General features: G+C 51.7%; 1 protein-coding gene across 2 annotated transcripts in view; it reads right to left on the bottom strand.

Annotated features, from left to right (window-relative positions):
- Positions 1-10,249: 10,249 nt before the first annotated feature.
- The window catches only part of Ush1c (USH1 protein network component harmonin), a 44,907-nt gene continuing 38,086 nt past the window's right edge, over positions 10,250-17,070 (bottom strand). Inside the window, exons 21-27 of one of the 2 annotated variants that reach the window (XM_041634663.1) lie at positions 16,749-16,790; positions 16,218-16,271; positions 15,836-15,935; positions 13,382-13,491; positions 12,109-12,164; positions 11,621-11,729; positions 10,250-10,620 (exon numbers count right to left, since the gene is read on the bottom strand). In XM_041634663.1, the coding sequence (XP_041490597.1) occupies positions 10,531-10,620; positions 11,621-11,729; positions 12,109-12,164; positions 13,382-13,491; positions 15,836-15,935; positions 16,218-16,271; positions 16,749-16,790 (561 nt within the window). In that variant the 3' untranslated portion in view covers positions 10,250-10,530. The remainder of the gene's footprint in view (positions 10,621-11,620; positions 11,730-12,108; positions 12,165-13,381; positions 13,492-15,835; positions 15,936-16,217; positions 16,272-16,748; positions 16,791-17,070) is intronic. The other variant, XM_041634741.1, reaches the window with a different exon arrangement.

Genomic DNA, 17,070 nt, shown 5'->3' with positions numbered 1-17,070 from the left:
GGTAACTGGATACCTCCCCCACACCATGAAGCTGTGGTGGAAAAGAATTCATTCAGTCAAACCTTTGTTCTCACCGTCAAATCTACATAAAATAGTCCCCCCACACACACTTTCTTTATTGCCAGTAGTCGCTAATAAGAAAGGAGCCTCTGATGAGTTCTCTGTCTCTATCTCCATCCATCGCTGGATGAAGATTCTATGGTGATATTCGAGATAATCATCAGTGTGATAGTGGGACACGGACAGTTTAGGCACCCTCTCCTCTGCTGTCCAAGGACCTAGCTGGGGACATCCCCGTGGACACCTGGGATCCCCTCTAGAGCCAAGTCTCTTGCCAACCCTAAAATGAATCCCTTAATGTAGGTATCTTCTTCCCTGCTCCTATATCTGCCCTTCCTCCATCTCCACCCTCCCACTCCCCCAAGCAGGGTGGGAGAGTGAGGAGGGGGTGTGGGGGAGTGGGAGGGGATTGGGAGGAGGGAAGGAAGTGTAAATAATTGAATGGAAAAATAAAATTTGAAAATAAGAAAGGAGCCTCATACAGGAGGTACGATGTCTGCTCTAACAGCAGACTCAGGAAGGTGAAATCTGCTGGTCTTCTGCTCTGACTTAACAGCTACTACTATTCTGTATTAGCCTTTACCTTGGTTTCCACTAATATAGGATCATAGCCCAGGAAATTAACTGTTTATGCCGGGAAAAGGTCTGAGTCGCTAAAATTAGCTTCAGAGAGATAAATTCTCACCCTGCTGGAGTCAAAAGCAGAGTCCCCAGAAGAGATTCCTTTATCCAACCAGCTAGATGCTAATGTAAATCAAGCCCGCAGGTTAGTATAGCTACCAAGGCTGTGTTCTCAGCTGCAGGGGAACCTCACAGCCACGCCCCCTCTGAGACATAAGGTGTCTCCTTGCCAGATCCATAGGTCTCTTGTGGCTCTGTGAACGTGTATGCTTGATACTATTGTTGCCGCCTATGGGACTGCTAACTTGTCTGTATGCTATACCACCTATGGGACTGCTAACTTGTCTGTATGCCCATATAAACTGAAAGCTTCATGAACATCACCCCTTTGCCCTTAGGCTGCTCCCTCTCCTTTTTCCATCTTCCCCCAAGGAATAAAGAAACATGCAGGAAAAACATGCATGGGTCAGTTTATTTTACCCCTCAGATCCTGTCCAAGCCAGTTTTCATTTGTCGCAAAAGTCCTGTTCTGAACCCTGAGTGAGCACTGAGGCTGGTACTCAGTAGCTCCTGATAATGACCAGGGAGAGAAACAGGCAGAGAGGAAAACTCAGTGGTCCAAGGTCCCTTTCAGAATAGGTGACTGTGTCCAGTTTCCTTCTCGGAGCATCCTTCTGAGAAATGGGTATCTGGCATGGGTAGGTAAAATATCAAGGCGAAAAGAAGGGTAGGAGTCAGCTGTATGGGCAGGGTTTTGACTCGGAGTGTGGCTGTAAAGACAGCTCTGGAAGCAGTGTTTGCAGAACAAGCCCATTTCTTATGTAGTTTGTAACTTCCTGCTGCAAAGGACTAAATGTTTCTGTGTCCCAATCCCAACGCACAGGACGATGGCATTAGGAGGCAGGGTCTTTGAGTCTCAAGGGACTCACCTCCATGATGAGACTCATGCTTTGTAAGGTGCCCCCAAACATTCATTGACATTCTCCCTAATGTGGGTTACAGGGAGAAGACTGCCTTTTGGGAGAAAGCAGGCTTCCACAGGCATCAAATCTCTTGGCTTCCTGGCCTTGGACTTTGCAGCCACCAGAACCACATGAGAAATAAGGCTGTGTTCTAGGCCATCCAGTTCATGGTGCCTTTATCACAGCAGCCTGTGGACTTAGACACTTGTGCACTGGTGACAGTGGACATGTGAGCGTCTTGAGCCTGGGCAGCACCGTGACTGATTCTGTGTAGAGGGAAGACTCCTCCGCTCAGGTGGACGGCGACCTTGAGCCTGACTCACAGCCATGAGCTGACATTTATCTGCTCCACAATTGTATTGTTGAAGTGCTCCCACATGGCCTATGTGGAGCCAAATCTATTTTTATCTGTAATGTGTACATTAAAAATTTAAATAGGTGAATATATTTAATATTAATATTAAGGTGAAGAGCAACCACGGTGGTTTAGAGAGAAGTGCTGTCCTATCCTTGGAAGCTGGAAATTCATCCAATTCTTTTCCAGTTGTAAGAGACTAGCTTCTGGGGGGATGGGAGTTAGGGTGCTGGGGTGGACAGGATGGGTGGAGGTATTGCTTGTCTAAATGGAGAAATAAACTGGTTCAGCTGGGTGCTGTGAGCTGTAGTGAGAAAGTCAGCAAAGAACATTCATTCTGGAGTTGCTGTGTGTAGATTGGGTTCCTCTGTAACAGCAATGCTAGTGGTACTGTGTCCTCGGGGAACAGGCCCAGAGATGCTAAGTGACTTGTCACAGCTCACACAGCCCAGTAAGGTGCAGAACATCTGCTGGAACCCAGTTTGGTCCTAGCGGCTCTTGAAGTGCCCCCGACCATCAGCATTAATTGGTGCTTTGTTGGAGGTGTCCGTTTTCAGGACAACCCCAACCCATGGCGTCTGGAAGGGAAGCACCCAAACTTGCCCGCGGGTAACGGGCATGCTGAAGTGTGAGAGCCACAGCCTCCGGCTAGGGACAACAGGTAGTCTCTGCTCCCAGCTTATGGGCTGCCTGGGAAAAGGAGATAAATGGTGAAGGGTGTTGAAGAGAAGAGGAAAAGAGAAAAGAAAGTGGGGGAGGAGACCAGTGCTTGGAGACGCAGCTTGCTGGGAACTTGAGGGTAGTGCGGTGGTGGCGGACGCCCAGTCTGCCCAGGTGAAGAGAGGAAATTACAAAGGCTCTGCTGAAGTGTGCACACATGCAGAGCTGGGACGCGTTTTCCAGACACACTAGTGAGCTTGTGAGTCTCAGCATGAAGAGGTACTCTGAGAAAGGTCATGGAGCAGGATGTGGGAGGGGACAGACTGCTGATGCTCTCGAGTGTCCAACTGAGGCTTCCCCTTAGAGACTCCACTCCTGCACACAAGTCGCCTGTGACGCCAAGATGTATGTCCTCGCTGTGAGGATAGCATCTCCGCTCTCCCTGCCCTCCAACACCCAGCTTCTAAACTCTCAGTACTGGCTTCAAGTGTCCCTTTCTACTGAAGGTTTCCTTGCCCCACCCCCCACACACAAAGGTGGGTCCCCTGAAAGTTCCACCTCTAGCCCCAGCCCTGTGTTGGGCTTCCAACACTGCCATTACCCAGCATGCAATGGTCCCCATTTGGGTCAGTCTCCCCTGCCGCGCTGGGAGATCTGTAGGGCTGGGTTGAGATCTGAGGTGTTGGCTCTGGTGTAGAGCTTTATAATCCTAATCAATATTTGCTTTTGGATGAATGAATGAGCGGACAGATGAGTGACTGAGTCAATCAGGGGCGGTGTTTACCCTTCGGCGGTGACAGCTGTTTGCTCGCTCAGTGGAGTGGAAAATGGATGTTTATGAACTCGTTCCGGCTTCCTCCCTGACACACATCATGTCATCAGGCTACTCTTTACTCTTTAGTGATGCATTTACACTAAGCACCTACTGTGTGCTGGACAGCGTACAAATTCCTGGAGAAAAGTGGGGTGCATCGAAGGAGCTTTTTCTCCTTTTGGGGTGTTTCCAGTAACTCACTATTTAGGCTTTTGTTTAGTGTGTGTGTGTGTGTTATGTCCATGTGCATACCTATGTATGTGTGAGTCTGGGCACGCATATGGCACTGCAAACATGCAGGATCTGAGAACAACCTCCAGCATTTATCCTCACCTCTCATCCTCTTTGGTAAGAAATACCTCTGTTGTTCTCTGCTGTGGAGACCAGGCTGTGCCGGAAGCGTCTGGATTTTCTCCACCTCTCAGCTCACTATGACTGAGATTGCAGACTTGTTCACTCGACTGTGTGGGCCCTGGAGATCCGAACTCAAGCCCTCATGCATGCACGGCATGTGCTCTACCCACTGAGCTGTCTCCCAGCCCCACACTTGAGGCTTTGTTTCTGCTGTTTAACTGTCAAGGTGGATATAAGCTCTGTGAGGCAGAGGCACTTCTGAGACTCTCATGAAAGCTTTGGATTCCTCCTGAGACTGGTAAACCTTCTCTAAACCTCTGACTCTGACTTGGAAACAACGGCCCAGCCCGAGGTGGCTCCCAGGTGCTGGGCTGAGTCAGCGGTTTTGCTCTGAGTTAGGTGGCCTTTGGCCCTGTGGTACCTGTAAGCTGAAGGGTAGGACCTGCACAGTAGACTCTGGCTCCCTGGCCCTAGAGTCCCCTTACCTGATAAAGAGCCTATAGTCAGAATGATCAGCTGTGCCAATGCAGGCAGAGGGAGCGTCTCTGCAGTCACTGCTTTCCCAGCATGCCCCTGAGGACCTGCTGATCTCTGTCACCCCCCACCAGCACACTTCATGCCCATGTGTGTAGGAAGCCCTGGGACCTCTGTAGACATGGTGTGAAGTTGGCAGACTTGGCTTCTACTTTCCCTGGAGATGTTTTGCCCTTTGAGGATCAGACTGTAGCTGTCTGTCTAGGTGACAGTTCTGTCCCAAAGGGCTCAGAAGTCACACTTCCGCGTTTGTGCCTGCTGCTGAATATGCCTTCAGTGGAGAGCAGCACAAAGGGCGGGGTGAACTCGGGTGGGGGGCTGTTCACACTGTTCCTCACAGCTGAGGGCAGACTGGGGTGAACTCGGGCTGGGGTGGGGGGACTGCTCACATTGTTCCTCACAGCTGAGGGCAGACTGGGGTATGCAGTATCCAGGCTTTAAAAAGGAGGGAACTGGGAGCAGACAAGCCACCTCAGTGGTGACAGTGTGAGTGCCACCCCAGCACATAGCACGAATGTGTGAACGACGAGAGCAGGTGCGTGCATGTGCTTGCATGCATGTGTGTGGTTGATACAGCTCAGTGGGTAAAGGCGCTTGCCACCAAGCCTTATGACCCGAGTTGGATCTCATGGCACACGGTAGAAGAGAATTGACTCTTGAAAGCCTCCTCTGACCTCCATACATGTACTATGGTACATGTATACCACATATACAAATATGCACACAGAAGAAATTAAATCATAGTAAAAACCTTTAAACATATTTATGAATATGTGTTAACCATACAAAATTAGGGGCTTGCATTTGTGGATCTAATGCACTTCGATAATATCCAGTCCCTTTATCTCTCGTATTTGTTTTGGTTAAACTCAGATGTAGCTCAGGCCGGCCCCAATGCACTGAACTTGATATGTGGCTGAGGATGATCTTGAGCCAGTTCTTCTGTCTCTCCCTCCCGAGGGCTGGGATTACAGATGTGTGCTGACACAGGGGTGGGCTTCCTCTATTCTCCTCATCATCATGTCCTCTTTTTCACCTCCCTTCTACTTGAGGAATTTTAGTAAGCAAAATAAACCTACCACATACAGGCAAAATGCTGTAGAAGTCCATTTGGAGGAGGTACCTCTACTAGGTACACAGGGAGAGAGAGAGGGGATAATGGTTGCCAGGGGCTCTATGGATTCAGGATAAAATTAATGAAGATGAATATTTAAAACCCAGCATACACATATGAGCATGTGTGTAAGCATATATACTAAGCCAATGGTAATCTACACCCCTAGAGAAAGGATAAGAGTGTGCGTGTGTGTGTGTGTGTGTGTGTGTGTGTGTGTGTGTGTGTGCAAGGCTCTGCACTGAGCTACACGCGGAGAGGGAAAGTGGGCCCTCAATTGACACAGGTGCAGGTGGGGCCAGAGTCAGGGTAAGGGACTATCTTTTGCCCAAAGAGTGCCTTTAGGAAACTCCACCCCCAGGTGAGATGGTCCCAGCCTACTCTCTGTGGCCTGAACCCCAGATTCTTGAGAAGTTAATAGTGATCAATGAGTCACGGGCTTTTCTAAAGTTCTTGTCCTTGTTCTTTTGACCGTCACAATCCCACTATGTGACATCTTAGGAGTAAAAGAACTAGGAAAGTGAGTAATAAATGTGGCCAAGGTAGGATATCAAGTCTCACTTCTCAGGGCAGTTGACTGGCTGATGGAAACCCCAGTGTCCCAGTCCTGGAGTCCCAAGTCACAACCCCTGTGCCACCAGAAGCTGGGGACACAAACATGGGGGAAGAAGGCTCCTCCCAGGCTGAGGGACAAGGGAAGGAAAGGCAAAGGAAGACCCTTCTGAGTGGGGTCCTTTGCAGATGCCCTTAGCAGCATCTTGGGGCCGCTTCCTTCCTGTCTTCCTTCTGAGCAGACCCTGCCTCTTTATGGAGTCCACGTGGAGCAGTGCTGACCTCACTGAGCCATCAGGGCGGCCATACTCTACTTTGAGCTTCAAGGACAGAGGTGTCATTACCAGCAGCCACCTTGGCATCCGAGAATGAAGCTGGTCAGAGTGCGGCAGAGCCATGAGATGGTTTGGTGGTTAATTTCGCATATCAGCTTGGCAGGCCGCAGCACTCAGACGTTTGGGCAAACACATCAAGGCGTTTTTGAGATGGGATTAACATTTAAAGTGGACTCTGGGTAATTGCCCTCCATAATGTAGTGGACCTTCTTTAGTCGGTTCACAGTCTCAACAGGAAACAAGCTTACAGCAGCTGGAGAAATGGCTCAGTGAGCAAGAGGGCTTGTCCAAGCTGTAGGACCCATGTTACCCGTGTAAATAGCCAAGTGTGTGCCTCCGCGTACCTGTGTACATACACCACCCCCCTGCCCAGGTGCACCTAAAACAAGCTGATATTCCCAAGGAAGAGCACATTCTGCTGATGACCACTCTATATTTGCATTGAATATGGCCCCACCATGCGGGCCTTCCTCAGAGACCTTAGAAATGCTTGAGCCCATACTTGTATATGCTCATTATTTAAAATGAACACAGCAAGGACTGCAGAGAGGGCTTAGCAGTTTAGAGCATGGGCTGCTCTCACAGAAGACCCAGGTTTGATCCCCAGCACCCACATAGAGGCTTACAATCATCTACTAACTCCACTTCCAGGGTATCTGCTACTGCCCTCTTCTGGCTGCGGAGAGCACTGCATGCATGTGGTGCACAGACAGGCTGACAAAACACACATAAAACATTAAAAATTTAAAAAGTAACATAATAAACAACTTAAAAGTTCTCCATATATTTATATTTAATGTGTGTATTTCACTGTGTGCAAGTGTGTGCACACTTGTGTGTGCACGAACCACTGTGTACATGTATGTTCCTTATTCTTTGGGGGAACTTCCCCTGATGCAGGAATCCACAACAGGGTCCCAGTGCCTTTATTTCAGCATCTGGCTCTCCAGACCTCCTCAAATACTCCTTTATTCTTTCCCAGTACTTAAACTGTCCTCTGGAGCTGGATTATTCTGTCAGTTTCATCCCTAAAGTTCACAACTCACTGAGTTCTCAGCCATACCTAAAGAAACACTAGGCTTCCTTTCACAGATGGTCTAGGATTTGAAGGGTGCACAGAAAGCTCCTGAGGGTTTGAAGACAATTGTAATGAATAAAGCTGGCAAGCACAAGGATCCAGAGAAACCAGAGTCTGTGTGGCCAGAGCCAAGAAAGCGACTGATGGGAGACAGGCCTAGAGAAGTGGGCAGGGGCCAGGTGATACAGGGCTGTAATAGCCAGGTAAGAGTTTGGATTGTCCTTAGGATGCTGTACAAACAGTTCAGCTGCGATCCTGTTGCAGTTTTAGCTTGCTCTGCAGTAGGGAGATCAGATGAAACAGACAGGGGAAAGAGAAGCGAGGGAGTGGTTCCCCTGTTGTTCCTGAGGACAAATTCCATGTGGCAGCCATGTGTTTCTCATTTCTTTGAAGCAATGCTCAGTCGGGGGAACCAAGCCGTGGTGTTTGGACCTGCATTCTAGCTTGCCACTTGCTCCCTGCGAAAGCTCAGACTTGAAACAGGATGCTTGCTGCCTCGGTTTCCTATGGAAGATAACAGCATTATCTCCCTCCTACTGTCCTTTGCATGGACGTTGTGACAGATTCCAGGTTTGGATCCCAGTACAGTGCTCCATGTAATCTCCAGTGTAAGTATCTCACCTGGTTACAAGTCATACTGTAGCTAATGTCCCGTGATCTCCACCTAAGTTAGCTTTCTGTTACTGTAGGGAAATACCTGGAGCAATCAAATTAAAAGGAGGAAAGATTGGGCTCATGGCTTTGGAGGACCTATGATCAAGCAGGTAGGTTGCTGTCCAGCCTGTGGTGAGGCAGGATATAATGGCGGGAGCACCGTGCAGAGGCGCCAGAGAGATGGGAGTCCGATAATCCACGTTTAGGGAGCCACTCCTGTGTTCTAACCCTCCCACTGCTGGGTCCAAAAAAAGTGGGCAGAGTTGATCTGGGCTTCCAGCTGGGAAAAGGTAGTCCCTCATGATGGGGAGGGCATGGTGGTGGGAGGCTGCGGCAGCTCCGACAGCCAGGAATTAGTGAGCAGACGGGAAGCTATAAAGCCTCAAGGACCAGCCTCAGCAATCCACTTCCTCCATCTCCCCTAGCTCCCCTACATTTTCTAAAGAAGCCACAACCTTCCAAAACAGTGCCACCAGCTGGAAACCAAACATTTAACCCCGCCTGAGCCTGCAGGAGACACATCACAATCTACCGCATACAGCCCTCAAAGACCCAAAACTCCCCCATATTCAGTTTTTCCCCTTGCCGGTAGCACCGAACAGAGGAGCATTAACACACAGGTCGAGAGATAGTACCATGGTAAGAGGACATACTGTGAGCGAAATGCACTTGCAACCCTTAATAGCCACCACAGCACACAGCAGACCCTGATGCGTGGCCGCTTTGGAGCTGTGACTTCCTTCCCTTCCCAACACTACCAGAGCGTGTCACATCATAGACCCCGCTAGCCAGGGAAAGGGCTGAGACTGAAGACTGGTTCTGTTGAAGAACCAGTTGCCCTGTGGTAAAGCTGAACCATATAACTGGCCTCCTGAAGAGGGGGATATGTGTAGCTAGCAGATCTCAACCCTGCTAAAGCCAGCTGTAAAGCCCCAGCAGGACTGACCCCCTCACTGCCGGCTTCTGGTACCAACTAAGCCACCTGCCTTCTCTCTGCACCTGGCTCTGCTCCTTTTGGTTTCACAGAGTCCAGGCCAGCCCAGGGCTCTGGGATCAAAGAAATGTCGACCATGGAGAGGAGGGAACAATCACGGAACTCTGGAAGCAGATCCTCAGATGACTGTGAGAGCAAGGAGCAGGCTGGACCTGCCTGGGAAGATGCTTTCCAGCTGCCCAGGCCCAAAGGGAACACCACCAGGCACAGCTGTGGCCTCAGCTTCCCAGAGACAGAGGTGTGAAGCTCAGAGCTGGCTTGGCAACCTGACCAGCCATGGGATGCAACTTCAATGAGAGGGGCGGGATGCTGAGAGCCGAGAGTCAAGAGCATCTGTGGGCCACCAGCTGTCCAGGTTCGTGCTTCTATGGGGTGATGCAGAGGAGAGGACAGTATTACACCCTGGGACTCTGACAAGTCACCCTTCTTGGCAGCAGCTTTACTGAGGAGTATCTGGGGATGGGAGTAGATTCTCTGATGCCTACAGACCAGCATCAATAAAGTCAGCACCTCTTGTCAGCCCTTGAGTTTGCGGTAGAGAAGAGGGGTTCTGTCAGTTGTGAGGAGCAGTCTGTGTCATTGCAGAGGACCCCCATACCCGACGCAGTCCCCCTGTGAATTCTGGCTTCAGCTGTCCCCTAGAACCTGCCCTAAGCCCTATTTCATACAAGCTGTCTGGAACTTTCCAATCCTTATGTAATTAACTCTGTATATTTTGGGTTCATTATGGATGGCGACTCTCTCGAAGAGGCCCTGTCTTGTCCCTCCTGGCACCTTCTTTCTCTTTCCCTAAGCTTCAGCTGGGACACATTCTGAGCAGGAGGTGAACTCACATCTTTGTCCCACCTTGTCGCACTTGGGCGACCTTGGAAGACGCAGTGTAGGCTCTGGCAGCAGCTGGGTCACTCTACACCTTGAGGTACCCCTTTGAGTGGAACAGGGCAAAGCCCTGCCATACACCCTCATTCCCCACCTCTCTGCCAGGGACACCCCGAAGCCCAGCCTGGGGTTCCGACTACCCCTCCCTTAGCCATGAGCCAGCATCAGTCCTCTTCATGTCACGCTCAGATCACAGCCATGGGGCCACACCTTCCAGTCTTTCACTGAACAGCCTTGAACTTGCCGCCCACACACATCCATCCCAGAAGCTGGAAAAGGTGTCAATCTTGTTTATTAGTGAGCTCACAGTCAGGCTTTCAGCGGTGATGGCAAAGGAGAGAGAAGAGGGCAGGAGGGAGCTGCAGGAGGAATACTCCAGAGCTGAGAGGGACCAGCCTAGTAAAGCTGGACGAAAAGGCAGATGGACCCCTGCAGGCCACCTCCAGAATGGCAGCTCCTCTTTGTGCCACCTTTTGGGGGCCTTCTGAGGAGGGGCCAGGCCATTTGCATTCCTGGGGTGGGGCACAGCTTCAGGGAGGCTTCTACACCCGGTGACTGTGTTTCTCAAGCTGAGTTCAGGGACCGGGTGCAGAGCTTGCCAGGCTCCAGAGAGGAGTCTGGCTGGCTTCTCTCTCCAGACTTTAAAAGAAGGTCCTGTGGGGGAGAGGAAACAGGCAGAGTAGACAAACGTTATAAATGACCCTCTGTCCCCACCGTGACGGCACACAGCCCTGCCAGTCTTCAGGGGCCCCTCTCAGTTGGGCTCACACCAGACACAGCACCCAGGAAGCCAGTGAGAAGGCAGAAGGGCTATCAGGATGAGGTGGGATGGGAGCATCAGGAAGGACAGGAGTCACTTGGCAAGAGCAAGAGACAAATGGCCATCAAGAACATGGTAGGCCGGGGCCACTGTCTTGGCACATGAAACACGAGTGTGAGCATGAGCAATATTTTGAGAAAACTGCAACAGAAGCAGCTAACATGTCCATGCTTGCAGCTGCTCTGCCGTGGGCCTCAGATCACAATCAATTCCAGCGTCACAGCCAAAAAACACAGGACACAGATAGAGAAGCATACTCCAGAGTTTGTCTCCATGGTGGGCCAGAGAGGCTCCAGATAATGGTGGGAAGGAGATCAATGAGAATGTCCCAAAGTAGGGCTTGGGACATGACAGGGCACATCAAAGGAACCCACCAACCCTGGTTCTTTGGACCAGCTTAAAGAACCCGAATGGCCTGACTCTGTCTGAGCAGGGTACAGGGCTCCTGCAGGGGTTCTCATGGGAGAGAGAGGACCCTGCGGAGAGATTCAGTGGCCGCCAATCTTCTCCAGCCTAGTCTAATAGGTGGGAGGTACCACTATGCTTAGTGCTGCCTGCCACTCTGCTCCACTAGACTCTGAGTGTAACCCAAAGCAGGTCCCAAGGGCTGTGGGCACCAGCGCTCCCAAGTTCCAAGCCAGTGCCCCCAGCTGGGCCTTGTGCACCCCCTTAAGCTCTCGTGTCCCAGCCATTGGCAGCAGCCCCAAGGGAGACATTTCTGCAGGCTGTCTCCATCTCCCTTCAGATACCAGTCCAAAGAACCTGCCAGGATCATGGGCAACACATGGCATGCAGCATGGGCAGACAGAGCCCTGCAGCTGCCTGCCTAGTCACCGTGGGCTCCAGCCGCAGGAAGAACCCGTGTCTACACACGGCCTCATGGGCTTCAAGCTGCTCTGGGACCAGCTGGGGGCTTTCGGCTGCAGAAGAGGGAAGAGAAGAGCTACACATGCAGGGTGGAGCGGGAGACAAGAGGCTCAGTTACTGCAGGGCAAGGCTCTGCAGGGCCTCTCCTTGTACTGCTTTCTGCCTCTCCAGTCATGCCATGGCCCTGGGCTCCAACAGGAACTATAGATTCTTCAAGGCATGTGGAATGGAGGCTATGCTGGGCAGGACGGTGGGTCAATGAATGCAAGCCAACACTAGCTACTAAGGACCGGGACTCTGTTCCAGGGCATCTCTAGCCCAGGGTGTTCTAGGCCCCATGACTGCCAGCAGATGGGTGCACAGGGCAATCCCTTTCACTGGGTGAGTCTGGAGGAAGGTGGGCAGAATTCTGAAAGGGCAGGGAGTGCAAGGGCAGAAGGCCAGCACACACTTACAGCTCATCATCGTACTCCTTGGGGGGACAAACGGCAACCACAAGGTCTATCCAGTCCTGTGGAGAGAAACCATGTGACCACAGTGCACAAAGAGGGGTGGAGGGATGAAGGGGTGGGTGATGCATCTGTCTGGTGTTCCGTTCCACTCCTGGGCTTCATAGACCAGGGTCATTTAGGGCACAGTAAATGCTGGGGTTCCTTTCTGGAGGCCCATACCCTAGGAAAGCTCTTCCCCAGAATCAGGGCTACAAGACCCTCACTTGTCACCAAATTCCCATGTTAATCTCTGGACCAGGGCTAGGCAGTCACTTCAGAATCATATATGGACTCATAGAGGTGACCCCTCAAAGTCTGGGGTACATCCTAGGAAAGTGTACCACTATAACCCTGAGTCATAGCAAACACAGGCTCTTTGGGTCTCGGTCTCCGATCCTGACACTCGGTCCCCTCAATAGCATCATCACCATCGTTAGCTTGTTCATCACTGTCCTCCCTGGCCTTGGGCACGCCCACTGGCAAGTCCTGAAACAGCACTGCCCCTCCCCCCCACGCCAAAGTTCCTAAGATTGAACCCCGCGGCCTCCCTCCGGAGCACGAGCAGGGCACTGCTCCTCTGTCCTAGCACATCCCTTCAGATCACCACAGACGGTCATCATGTTACCCGCTGGTCTTCTCTTCTCCACATCCTTTCATGTGGGTCCCAGGCCCATCTGGTCAGCTTCCTCGGCACTGAACTTAATACCTCAGGCTCAGCTGCCTGCACACAGTGGCACACGTCGTGCACTGCACAGGGTGAGTGGGCACCATTTACACTGGTCTGTCGGCGGGCACCCCTCAGACTGTGCAGCACACCTCCTGGGAAACTTTATGTGGTAGTCCTGATCCGTGTAGCATATCTGCTGAGCACGGAACAGACCACCAGCCCTCTTCCATCTGCTCTCCGGTCTGGTCACTCTCTGCAGCTCCCCGCCCCGCCCCATTCCCTTGGTTCCTACTTAGCACACACTTAGAGATGACCTTGGAGGATTTTCTTTGGGGGGTAGGGAGGTTTAGATGGTCATGTCCAGTCTTCTGGACTCTGTGCCACTGTCTGTTGGGACTCAAGACTGAGTAAGAAGTGGCAATTCTCAGAGATGTAGCCTTTCAGGTCCAATCCACTGTCTAGACCTCGGGTACTGGCCCTGGACTGGGCCATTGCCATTGTAAGGCTAGGTTTCAGACAACAGGGGCTGGGCTAGGGAGGGAGGAGGGAAGGGGAGGGGCTCTTTCTTACCCCGCCCTGATTCCAGGCCTTCTGCAGGGCAGCCTCAGCCTCAGCCAGGGTGTAGTCCGTCACAATCTTGCCATTGATGGCCATGATTTCGTCCCCTTTCACAACACCACCTTCAGGAAGAGGCAGATTGGCACCTGGGCTACTTGTGACAGGTGCTTAATTCAGGACTTTGTGTGGTTCATTACTGTGAGACAGTGGGAGATTCCCCACCCTGGGCCCCGAAAGCTCTTGAAAGACAACGCAGACTCAGTTTCTCAAGGCCCCTCTCATGGGGGCTCTCTAGTCTCTGCAGAGCCCCTAGACGACAGTGGAGCCCTTGGCATCGTACTCTGCAGCAGGATGGGTCTGCATTTCTGGGGCAGTTCAGAGAGCCGGAGTAATCAAGGACAGATAAGCCCCTCAAATGCCCTCCATCAGAAACAAGTCCCTTAGAGTCCCTGCAGCTCAGTGTTTTTCACAGTGTGACCACAACCACTCACTTGCTGACAACCCCTCCCATCTCTTCCTGGCTCACTGCTCCCCTGTGAGCACATCTCGCAGCACTTAACACAAACAGGGACTCAACAGGGGCGCTAAAACAAAGACCGCCATTGACCATTGACGCTGCTACTGGGATCGCGTGACTTTTAGGAAGGCAAGAAGTATAGACTGAACAAGCTCCCCACTGCAAGACCTGTCAGAGTTTCAGATAGGAAAATCCGCACCATGGCTCTGTAAAGAAGCAGATTTACCACACCTCCCTTTTGGACAGAATTCTGGTTGACGTGCACAAAACTCTGGGCTACGTGGAAATCAGTCACTTGGGAGTGATGAAGTGTGGAGACCACAGGAATGTGGTGTGTGTCAGTCAGCGAGGTGGCAGCCATAGTTTGGACCTTGTGTTCCTGGGAATGTCCTGGGATGTCTAAACCTGCGTGCCACCAAACCTCAGACAGCAGATTTCCCTGTGCAGAGGGACTGTGAGGATAATGACTCTCCGTAAGGGCATGAGGGAACCAGGCAGTAGCACAGGTCTTCTTCCGTCCTTCCATGACAGACACAGGGGAGGAGAGGAAAGGGTGGCAACAGGAAGCTCTGAACAATTGTCTTGCTGAGCAGAAGTGAGATGAAGGCTCCTAGTGGGAAGGCTCTCTAAGGCCATCCTTAGCAGGGCTGGACAGCACCCAGGCTGCCAGGGTGCTTTCCTGGCTTCAGTAACTGCAGAAGCTCAGCTGCCAGCCAGCAAGGGCCTTTGATTCCAGACTCCTGTCTGTCTCAGGCTCTGGTCTTCTACCCCTCCACCCTAACCCCTCTAGCCATGGGAGGGTCTTGTTGTAGCATGAAGGGATCTGGTCCTAGGATTTCCTGTGCTAGCCTAGGACTGAAGGGGCATCTGGACTCTAGAAGTGTTTCTGGGGTACAGAAGCCCCTCCTGCTGTGACAGAAGCATCAGTAACAATGAGTCTGAGACACAGGGTTTCAAAGGCGAATAGGTGAGTGAGTTGATAGTTTGAAGCCTGGGTCATAAGCCAATGGTGGGTTCTGGGGTTTTGTTTATTTTCTGAAACAGAGTCTTATGTAGCCCAGGTTGGCCTCAAACTCACTATGTTGCCTTGAACTTTTGATCCACATGCTCCCAGCTCCCAAGTGCTGGGATTACAGGCATCTGCCACCAATCCTGATTTATACAGTGCTGGTGATGGAACTCAGGGCTCCACACACGCTAGGCAAACGCTACCTGCTGTGCTACATCCCCAGCCGAGCATGTTTTTGTTGAAAGGGAAGACTGTGGCTGGGGGGGGGGGGCGCTAAGCTGGGGAAGACCTCCCTAGAGGCACCACTTATACTGGGCACTAAACCAATGTTCAGCTGTCTACGTCTTTTTCTGGCTGGGAATCCTTGAAGAGGTGGCTTGATCTCAGCACGCCACAGTTTCTAAGTTGTAAAATTAAAATCACTATGGTGCATACCTACGGGCTGTGAATGGATTCAGTGCGTAAATGTCGTGGGATTCTTAGGCCCAGGTCTGTGGACCAAGTCCTGAAACTAATGCCTGATGTGTGTCTCATTCCACAGACCCCTCCTCGGCCAGGATGCTTCTCCTGCTCTCTGCATGCGTTTTTCTGTTCACAGGCTGCAGCACACAGCGCTGTAGGCTCCACTGCACCCCATACCCGAGTTCTCACAGCTTCCGCCCCACCGTCACTCCCCAGCAGTCCTTGGCTGATGATCCTGCTACTATAAAAAGCTGTGATTCTGAGCCCATTTCTGCCACTAGCCTTGGAGTCCCTAGAGGACCTGGGCATTCCCTCCTCAGGTCCTGGCACCATGGCACTCAGGCAGTGTCTGAGACTAGCTAGATGGTTTGCTGGATGGGCCTGACATTCTTGAATAAGGGTGAGATGTTTACTCTTCTGGGGCATCTGGTCTGGCCCCACACCATCCCTCAAATAGGCAAAGTTGGTCCATACTCACCATGTCGTTCAGCAGCTCCCCCTTCATAAACAGCAGAGACGACCACCTTCCCCACGGGGGAGTCCACGCCACCTTCCAGAGCCAAGTCTAAAGACCCCTCCTGGGTGGAAGAAAGCAGGTCTTAGGTGGCCACAGAGACAGCAGCCTATGGAGCACCAGGAAGTCTCCCGCAGGGTTACAGTGTGTAGGAGACATGGAAAATGCAGTTCAGAGGCCATGGCAGAACCATGGCAGAAAGCAGGACTGTCTTGAGTGTGTATCCCCACGAGGAATAGGGAGAGGACCAGAAGTCTGCTGAGTCACCTAGAAGCAGAATAAGTAGGGACCAAGATGGCAAGGGTAAAGAAGGTTGATGACCAGCCTCCATCCCGTGACCAGGTACCTTTTTGATGCGCAGAAGTCGGACGTCCTTCCCTGCAATCTGCTCTGGTGAGAACTAGAAGCAGAAAACCAGGGTGGGGACAGCTGTGAGCTTGCTGAAGGGTATGAGAACCCCTGGCCTTGATTGACAGCAAACACACACATGCGCGCGCACATACACTCGTGCCCCACTGTTCTAGGCTTACTAGGGTGACGGAAGAAAGAGCCTTGTGAACACACGGCTGGTGCCTGGCACAAAGCTAATGCTCACTCAGCAAGTGTAGCTGCCATGATAACTCCACACCACGCGTACACTTGCATTCATGCAACACATTCTTGTACATATATTACACACATGTATGTGCATATGTATACATATATGCACAGCACACACACCACGGTTCTCACTAAAAGGCTGTCTAAATGAAGCCTTTGCAGGAAAGGGCCTCTGGGGCACTATTGGGACTCTTTGTATGCCCCACAGTCCAGAATAAAGCTCCAGTTCCTCTCATTTGGGAGACTGTTTCCCCTGAGCTGGAGAGCTCCCTCTTACCATGGAGTAGGGGTCAAAGCCTTCTTCATATTTTCTGAAATCCTGGAAGCAAAAGAAGGGCTTTAGGATGGAAAGGAGGGGCCACGGAGGCACACTACTGGCAAACTCAGGCAAGGAAGAGGGCAAGGGGCAAGCGGGCCAGATTCCAGGCAGAAGTGAGTAGGGGATGGGGAGTGGCTGTGATCAGGTGGGGTAGAGGGAGGAGGCTGGCAGTGACAACAGAGAAAGCACCCCGCTTAGGGGCCAGCAGGAAGCTGCAGGAAGCTGCAGGAAGCATTTGGAAGAGCATGGCCCTGTCTCTGCTCTGGTCAATGGGTGGCCA

This window comes from Microtus oregoni, unplaced genomic scaffold (assembly GCF_018167655.1).
Source record: "Microtus oregoni isolate MIOR12 unplaced genomic scaffold, Mior012 000000F_ref0000247, whole genome shotgun sequence".
In the NCBI taxonomy this organism is placed as follows: domain Eukaryota; kingdom Metazoa; phylum Chordata; class Mammalia; order Rodentia; family Cricetidae; genus Microtus; species Microtus oregoni.
The sequence above is the reverse complement of the archived record's forward strand: the minus strand, read 5'-3'. Positions and strand labels throughout refer to the sequence as shown.